General features: G+C 39.4%; 1 protein-coding gene across 1 annotated transcript; it reads right to left on the bottom strand.

Annotated features, from left to right (window-relative positions):
• Window positions 1-2,029: 2,029 nt before the first annotated feature.
• Window positions 2,030-6,344, bottom strand: LOC135673676 (probable leucine-rich repeat receptor-like protein kinase At1g35710). Its single transcript, XM_065182822.1, has 2 exons — window positions 3,201-6,344; window positions 2,030-3,057 (listed from the first exon to the last, which is right to left on the bottom strand). Exons 1-2 carry the CDS (start codon window positions 6,088-6,090, stop codon window positions 2,696-2,698), a joined length of 3,252 nt encoding a protein of 1,083 aa, XP_065038894.1. The 5' UTR covers window positions 6,091-6,344; the 3' UTR covers window positions 2,030-2,695.
• Between the last annotated feature and the right edge of the window lie 3,118 nt (window positions 6,345-9,462).

Below are 9,462 nucleotides of genomic sequence, written 5' to 3'. Positions count from 1 at the left end.
TGATGACCAGCCGAATGTGGCTCCTCATATGATTACTATCTGTGCTTGCCACCGTCGTCTCTTCTTGCAGTGAGGAAGCACATGCGGCAAACCTTTTAACTTTCCGACACAAGCCCTGTGTTGTGGGTAAACCACTCTACTGTAGCGTTTATTGAAAACTCGGGAATCAGGGACAGGTCCCTCCAGTTCATTGTATGATACATAAATGATCGATAAGCTGAATCATGTCACCTATTGAAGAAGGAAGATGTGCAGACAAATCGTTATACAATAGATTCAGACTTTGCAGCATAACCAATTTGCGAAATTGAGATGGTATATTTCCCCTGTTAGCGAGTTCTGGCTGTCGTCGAATATGTCCTGAAGGTCCACCAGATTGCCCAGTTCAAAGGGAATTGTTCCACTGAAATTGTTGTTGTTGAGCTTCAACGATTAGAGTTTCATGTAGTTGCCTAATTGATACGGGATTCTTCTTGTCTAGTTGTTGGGATCTCTTGTAGATAGTTGGAAGATAGGTCCAGATCTTGCAGCTCGGTAACTGTCCAAATTGGGGTGGTATCTTTAGAGCTAGCCCCAAGAAATTTACCGAAGGGTAATTTTGGTAACCCGACAAAGATAATAAAACGAAAAGAATAAAAGCGACAAGAACACCATATTTACGTGGTTCGGTCAATTAACCTTGACCTATATCCACGAACGAATGAGGAGCAAATCACTACTATAAAAGAGACTATTACAAATGCAGATGTTCCTAAACCATAAAATACTCGAAAATACTAAATAAGAAAAACCTTAACTATAAGCCCAAACTATTGAACTGAGTATAGACTTAAACCCAAAGCAAACACTTAGGTTTTTCTTGTGGTGCCACTTGTGGTGTTTTTGACTTTAAAGCCTAGGCCCTTATTTATAGTTCCAATAGGAGATAACAAGCTTGGTTTTCCCGATGTGGGACTATGGGACTTGCCAAACTAACAAATCTCCACCTTGGCATGTCCCAACAAAACTTGCTCCACTTTCTTCATAAAAGCCCCAACGGGCAATCACCAACAATGAACACCAACCAAGTCCAAGCACTGCTTGAACTTGTAAACTGGAAGAGGCTTCGTAAGCATATCAGTTGGATTATCCTTCGTATGAATTTTCTGAACAAGGACTTTTCCCTCAGCAATGGTATCCCATTTGCATCCAACAATTTTCTTACCCGAAAGCGGCTCCACAAGATCCCAAGTTCTATTCTGATGGAGAGATTCAATTTCTTCATTCATCGCGATCAACCACTTAGCGGAATTATCACAAGAAACTGCATCTGAGTAAGAAGTAGGCTCACCAACTTCACTTGTTTCTTCTGCAACAGACAAAGCATATGCAACCAAATTTGCATATCTTTGTGGTGGTCAAATATCTCTCCGTGGTCTATCCTTGACTATGGAATATTGCTCTTCCTCTGGATCAACTTCATCAGTAGACTCGGGACCATCTACTAGCATTCTTTGAGTAGAAGAGTTCGACTGAAAAGAATCAGACCTACCAATCTCAAGCTCCACCTACTTCTGCGCACTATTATTTGTACAACTAGTAGATTCCTCTTTAGAAGATAACATAGATAATTCATCAAAAGTAACATCTCTACTGATTACAAATTTTGGGGATTTGGGATCAAAACACCATAATATGTATCCTTTCACTCCGGAAGCATACCCAAGGAAAATGTATTTTTTAGCTCGAGACTCTAATTTTTCTTCATTTATATGCATGTATGTTGTACACCCAAAAATTTTTAAATCAGAGTAATCAGAAGGAGTACCTGACCAAACTTCCTCCGGAGTTTTAAAGTTAAGTGCTACAGACGGAGCGCGAATGACAACGTAACAGGCCATATTAATCGCCTCTGTCCAAAAGTCCTTTGTCAACCCTACATTTGAGATTATACACCTTGCTCTTTTCAAGAGTGTTCTGTTCATACGTTCGGCCACACCATTTTGCTGAGGCATCATCCTAACAATGCGATGCCGAATGATTTCTTTATTTTTGTAAAATTCATTAAAGTCACCTTCACAAAACTCCATGCCATTATCTATTCGAAGCCGCTTAATCTGTTTACCTGTTTGCTTCTCAATCGAAGTCTTCCATTGTTTAAATGTTAGAAAAACATCATTTTTATGCTTAAAAAAATAAACCCAAACTTTTCTAAAATAATCATCAATGAAAGTTAACATATACCTGGCACCACCCTTAGACTGAATATGAGTTGGACCCCAAAGGTCTGAATAAATATAGTCAAGAGTACCTTTCGTTTTGTGAACTGCCGGAGAATTGAAGCCGACTCTTTTCTGCTTTTCAAAAACGCAGTGTTCACAAAAATCCAGTGGCCCAACACTTTGTCCGTAAAGTAGACCCCTTTTGCTCAATATACTCAAACCTTTTTCGCTCATATGATTGCCCAAATGGAATTGTTCCATTTAATCTGTTGTTGGATATTCTTAAGCTCGTCAAGTTTGAACAACTTCCCCATTCCGGTGAAAGCATTCCAGATAACCTGTTGTAGCTCAAGTCAATATATCTCATATTAGGATAGACTCCAAAGTGATCGAAGAGGTCTCCGGTGAGGTTGTTCCTGTCCAATCGAACCCGCACTAAGCTTGAACAGTCTCTCAAGCTCTCTGGTATCGGGGCACAGAGGAGTGCATATAGATCATATCTCCACACTCATCAAGTCGGAAACCTTCAATGCATCAATAGAACGGAGGCTTGGTGGGGGTGTTCTGACCACGCATAACTTCTCGGAGACCTGTTTCATTGTCGGGCGTGATTCAGGGCTGTTGTCCACGCTACGAAGAGCCAAGCTCAAAACTGCAACTACTTCATCCGCAACTTGACCCTCAGGAAAAGGTAGGCGTCGGTCCAATACGTCTTTCACAAAGCTATCGTTGATCGGTGAAGACGACAGAATGGAAATGAGCACTTCTCCATACTCTCCCATCAGTAACTCCAGCGTCACCACTCCGAAACTGTACACGTCGCATTGGGTGGTCACTCTCATTGCATATGCAAGCTCTGCAGACAGCAAGAGCCAATGATCAAACCGCCAATCCATAGAGATCTCCTCCAAGATATAATTTGAAGATGTTCTCAATTGCAGGTATTCTTAATTTGCACAAACTACGAGAGCTGAGAGAGAGAGAGAGAGAGAAACTTACCTGGTGCTAAGTAACCCCTTGTGCCTGCAAGCATGGTCCAATTTGACGAATCCGGATTCAGTAGTCGAGCAATTCCAAAGTCGGAAACACAAGCCTTGAATTCTGAATCAAGTAGAACGTTGTTGCTTGTGATATCCCGATGAACGATGGGCGGTGTGCAGTCATGATGCATGTAGGATAAAGCACAGGCGATATCCTTCACGATGCTCACCCTCTTCATCCAGTCCAATTCAGCTGCCGTCTCGCTTCGGAGGACAGATCCCAGACTTCCTCTCTCCATGTACTCGAACACCAGAAATTTGTCTCGAGGAGAGGAGCAGAACCCGTAAAGCTTGATGATATTGCGATGTCGAATTTGAGTAAGAGTTTGTATCTCAGTTTGAAAGGGTTGCTCGTCGCATGTACCTTCAGTGTCTGGTAGGTGAATCTTCTTCACCGCTAGCAGTTCCCCACTTGCTAACTCTGCCCTGTAGACACTGCCGTATGCACCGCTTCCGATACAGTATTTGGCATCGAAATCTTCGGTGGCTTCGATGATGCCCTTGTATACATCTCTTCCAACAAAATTCAATATACAGAATGCACCTTCTTTGATGTGATTATTATCAACAGGTACTGTATCTTTTTCTCTCTTGCGGAATGCTCCAATGAATATAAACAAGAGAAGGAAGAAGACCACAGAAGCAATGATGGCTACTATTATAACAATTTTGTGGCGCTTGCTTCGGTCGTCTGTTGTTGGAGTACCGAGTGAAATACATGGAGGCAATCCTTGAACAACTCCACACAGATCATTGTTATGGGCAAAGCACTCCGCTGGGGCTCTTCGGAAAGCTGGGCTATCAGGAACAGGGCCGTCCAGTTCATTGTAGGATACATCTACGGTAGACAAGCTCGCCATATACTTTAGCGAAGTTGGAAGATAACCCGACAGGGAATTATGCGATAGATTCAGGCTTTGCAGCATCACCAATTTGCTGAGTTGGGATGGAATCTCCCCTATTAGTGAGTTCTGGCTGACGTCAAAGGTGTCTTGAAGGACCACCAGATTACCAATGGCCAATGGAATGGTTCCACTGAAGTTGTTGTTGTTAAGCTTTAGCGATCGGAGTTTCGTGCAGTCGCCTAATTGATCTGGGATTCTTCCTGCCAAGTTGTTGGATGAGAGATCAAGCAGTTCAAGATTGGACAGCATTCTAAACTCCGGAGGCACCTGGCCGACGAGTTGGTTGTTGCCCAAGCTCAGATTGTAGAGAAGGGTTAAGCTGCCGAAGCTTTTTGGTATCTCTCCTTGTAGGTAGTTGCCCGAGAGGTCCAGCCCTTGCAGTTTCGTCAACTGCCCAAACTCGGTGGGTATGACTCCGGTGATGTTGTTATTTGAGATTCTGAAGAGCGTCAGATTGTGCCATCTTGCCCAGTCTGGTGAGAGTGTACCGGAGAGTTGATTGAAGCTCAAATCCATATAAGAAAGATGGGGATATACTCCAAGACATTGAGATACATCTCCGGTCAGCCGGTTGTGTTCAAGACGGACCCTTTTTAGTGTCGTACAATTTTTCAAGGACGTGGGAATGGGACCTTGAAATTTGTTCATGCTAAGAATGAGATATCGTAGGACTCCACCTTTGCATATGTTTGGGGGTAAATAGCCGGAGAAGCTATTATTTGACAGCGCTAGGGATGTCAGTCCCGGAATGTTGTTGATCTCCGTAGTCAAAGGTCCTGACAACTGATTATTGAATACACCTAGTCTGATGAGTTTGGTCATATTTCCTACAGAGGAAGGGATGGGACCTGACAGTAGATTTTCGAAGAGTGCCATATCAGTAACTTCAGTTAGATTCCCAATCTGACGAGGAATAAAATCAGATAATTGATTATCAAAAAGGTAAAGAACAATTAATTTGTTCATGTTTCCGATAGAGGAAGGGATGAGACCTGTCAAAAGATTTGTTGAGAGTACGAGATTAGTAACTTCAATTAGATTTCCAATCTCAAGAGGAATAAAATTAGACAAATGATTATCCGAAAGGTAAAGAATCTTTAATTTGGTCATGTTTCCTATAGATGAAGGGATGGGACCAGTTAAAAAATTTTTTGAGAGTGAGAGATTAGTAACTTCAATTAGATTTCCAATCTCAAGAGGAATAAAACCAGATAATTGATTATCCCAAAGGTCAAGTCTCTTTAATTTAGTCATGTTTCGTATAGAACAAGGAATTGAATTGGTTAATAGGTTTTCTGAGAAGTTAAGATCGGTAACCTCAACTAAGTTTCCAATCTCAAAAGGGATAGGACCTGAGAGTTTATTTCTCTGTAGCCAAAAAAATTGCAGCTTGGTTAGGTTTCCAAAAGAAGAGATAACCCCACCTCTTAGATTATTATCGGCGATTGATAGGTAAACGAGATTAACTAGATTTTCAAATCCTCGAGGGATGACACCAGTTAATTGATTTTGGTAAAGATCTAAGTGATAGAGCTTTGTCAAATTTCCTAAACTAGATGGGATTGAACCAGATAGCCTATTAACCCCAATATCCAAATACATCAACTCATGGAGCCTCCCTAACTCCTTATGAATGACACCCACAAGCTTATTATCTTTCAGGTGCAAAGACACAAGACCGGTGAGGTTACTAAGAGATGGAGGTATAGCACCAACCATTTGATTCTGGCTAAGACTCAAGAATCGAAGCTCTTTCATAGAGCCCATCCTAACTGGGATTTTGCTTGTGAACTGATTGCTGGTGAGATCAAGAGATACGAGCCTGGAGAGAACGGAGATGGCCGAAGGAATTGCCCCACCAAGCTGATTGTAGGAGAGATTGAGACAGAGGAGCGATCCCAATGTCGAAAAGTCAAGAGCATCAAGTGGCCCTGCCAATCCCATTCTCGACAGGGATATCTCGGTGATCGCCGAACGCCCTCTACCTGAGACGGGGTAATTGCAAATAACTCCGGTCCAATTGCAAGGACTAGAATTGAGGTTCCAAGATCTCAGGGATTGACGACTCCGAAGAGTGGCTTTCCAGTGGAGCAACGCCCTCCCTTGGGATCCGAGTGAAGCTTTGACAAGAAGAACACGGGGAAGCAATAGCAGCAGCAAAGTAGCACAAAGCAAAGTTTTGTGAAGCTGAGATGCCATAAGTGCAGAATACATGGTGGTTGAGCAACGAGATATGGTATTCATAGGTGATACATATGAATACTATTGATCAATTCTCTCACTGCATGCGTGCATCGGTCACTAGAATTCCACAACTTTTACTCGAAATTCCATTCTGATGATCATGACATCCTGTCGTATGCATGCCGCTTAGACTTTTACTCTCCTACATTTTTTCTTGTCTTTGGCATGAAAATTATTATTATTTTACTCTTATTAAACGAATCATACGGTGATGTCACAAGTCCACGGAGGGGTCTATGTTATGTAATGTCTCGTAGTGTCCACTAAAATTAAAAGAAACAAATGGAGAAATCAATGTGTAGTGTATCTCATGCCGTGTTAGACATGCCACTCTTGCCACCTTGATTTTCTTTAGAGTATTTTTTTTTCGTTGTGTAAATCATAAAATGTTGCTATATTACCAATCAAGTGGATACGTAAAAGAGGAAGAGAGATATTTTAGACAGAAATTTTGGTGGGTTTGTATTTTCCTATATCAGCAATTAAGTTGATAAGCTGTGCCAGAGCACGACTGCTATGTTGAATTATTTGTTTTCCCTTTGATCACCAATTTTTTCTTAAAAAGATAATAACTCATCAAATTGAGCACATATGTTTCCCTTTCGTTGGAAGATTAAAAACTTGCAAAGGTCATTATGAAAATACCATATCAATATCCTCATATATATATATATATATATATATATATATATATATCGCAAGCTTATACCTCTCAGGTCAAGTCAACTCAACCATATACCAACTTTGCTATGTCGGCAGTTAAGTCATGCAAAAGGACGATTTCTATGTTGAATTATATGTTTCCCCTTTGATAGTTAATTTTTCCTTTTTTTCTAAAAAAAACTAACAACACATCAATTTGAGTACAAATGTTTTCCTTTTGTTGGGAAATTAAATACAACTTAGAATACTTTCAGTCAAATCTCATCTTGGAAAACGTGTTTGACTTGTATAATGTGTTGTCCAGGTCAAGTCAACCATTCAGTATATATCGCATTCAACTCAACTCAACCTTACCAACTTGGACGAACTTTTCTAGAAGATTATTAACTATTTGTTGTGTGAGAAGGAAATAAAGTTTTATACACAGTGTCAAAATTGTAGCAAAAGAAATATTATTTTTGGATTATATCAGTCCTATCCAAATATGAGATGGTAAAGACGAGCCAAGATTTCAATCAAACTCATACGTTATGATCAAATTATTATGTTATATTGTAGGTATATTTATATTATATTCTTAGAATCAAACCCACTGAATAAGGTTTAAGTTGGACCAGACATTGCAAATCTCGTCCATCCTAGTCAAATAAACAAGTTCTACGGGACCAAAAGCAAAATGTCATCCAACTTTTGTTCGGCAACGACTTTGCATGAGCCATCTGATACCCCCACATTGGTTTGCCAGCTTTGATATGAGAAGCATACGTAAACAATAAAACATCGGTACAAATCATGTTGGATTGAAATCGAAGTCTTGAGGCTATTTTTTTATGATCAAGACATCCAAAATTTCGGTACAAAATTTTTTATGATCAAGGCATCAGAACTTTATTATAGACATAATCAAAGCCTCATCACAACTTCAAGATTATATTTTTTTTTATTTATTGGGGTTGATAAGTATTTTTAAGAATCATAATTATATTTAAATTAGTTGAAAGAATCCTACTTATATTTGTTCGTATAAATACACATTATGTTTTAAAATTTTGATGAGAGAGAGAGATAGCGGTAAGACACTTTAGATGCTCGTGAAGATTTCTCTCTGGTGGATCTAGGAAGAGGTAGAGGCAAGATACTTTGGGTGTTTATGAAAATTTCTCTCTTTGGTGGATTAAAAAGGATTAAAAGAAAATTTTTAAAGTTTATACCAGAGAGTGTGCAAGAAGAGTTATACTTAAGTGAGGATAACTCAAGAGTTTTATAATTGATCTTATATATTATGAAGAATATAGTTTTCTCTATCAATATAAGTGGGATTTGCTGAACTACATTTAATTTTACATTTGACTTTTTGATATGTCATTTTATTATTAATCTTTATAATATTCTTTTTTATATTTCTTTTTATTCTCTTCGCCCCCAACATGATTAACAAATACTTGTAAAGGTTGGCTTCTTTCCTCATATGACACTATTGCACAGCCAAGTCACATGCATAATAATACATATAAATAATACTCAACGAGTCTCAAGAAGGAGACCTAGGAAGAAAAAGAGCAATATGGAAACCAAGAATGGAAGATCTCTTGTATTGCAAAGATTTGTATGGACCTTTGCAAGGGGATAGTGCAAAACCTACAACTATGATAGATGATGAGTGGAAGAGGTTAGATCGAAAAACAATTGGATTTATTAGACAATGGCTTGATGATAGTGTATTTCACCATGTTTCTACTGAAATTTCTACATATTCTCTTTGGAAAAAATTGGAAAGTCTCTATGAAAGAAAAACAGCTGGCAACAAAGCTTTTTTGATCAGAAAACTTGTGAACCTAAAATATAGAGAGAGTGCTTCTATTGCTGAACATTTGAATGAAATGCAGAGTATTACTAACCAGTTATCCTCTATGAGAATGTCTCTTGATGATGAGTTGCAGGCATTGTTACTTCTCAGTTCATTACCAGAAAGTTGGGAGACACTGGTGGTTTCCCTTAGTAATTCTGCGCCAGATGGTATTGTCACTATGAGTCAAGTAACAAGCAGTTTGTTGAATGAGGAGTTGAGAAGAAAGAGTTCGGCAACATCTCAGAATGATTCACAGGCACTTATCTCAAAGAACAGAGGAATGTCAAAGTCTAAAAGCAGTTCACGTATGGGTAGGAGCAAGTCAAGATCAAGAAAAGATATTGTTTGCTATAACTGTGGTGAGAAAGGACATTACAAGAACCAATGTAAGCAACCTAAGAAGAACAAGAAAAAGGGAAAAGAAGTGGAGTCTACAGAGTCAAAGGATAATACTACAGCTACAGTGCAGGGTGGTGATTATTTGATTTTGTCTCCTTCTGATGATATTTTTTCTTGTGTGTGTCAGGATCTTGAGTGGGTGATTGACACAGGTGCTTCTT

Source organism: Musa acuminata, chromosome BXJ1-5, assembly GCF_036884655.1.
Source record: "Musa acuminata AAA Group cultivar baxijiao chromosome BXJ1-5, Cavendish_Baxijiao_AAA, whole genome shotgun sequence".
Classification (NCBI taxonomy): Eukaryota; Viridiplantae; Streptophyta; class Magnoliopsida; order Zingiberales; family Musaceae; genus Musa; species Musa acuminata.
This window is presented reverse-complemented; position numbering and strand designations above follow the sequence as displayed.

Bases quoted from the DNA above. Each gene is read 5' to 3' on its own strand.
- LOC135673676 (XM_065182822.1), bottom strand. From the start codon at position 6,090: ATGGGATTGGCAGGGCCACTTGATGCTCTTGACTTTTCGACATTGGGA. The intron at 3,058-3,200 runs GTAAGTTTCTCT...TGCTGTCTGCAG, and splicing joins AAGGGGTTACTTAGCACCAG to AGCTTGCATATGCAATGAGA.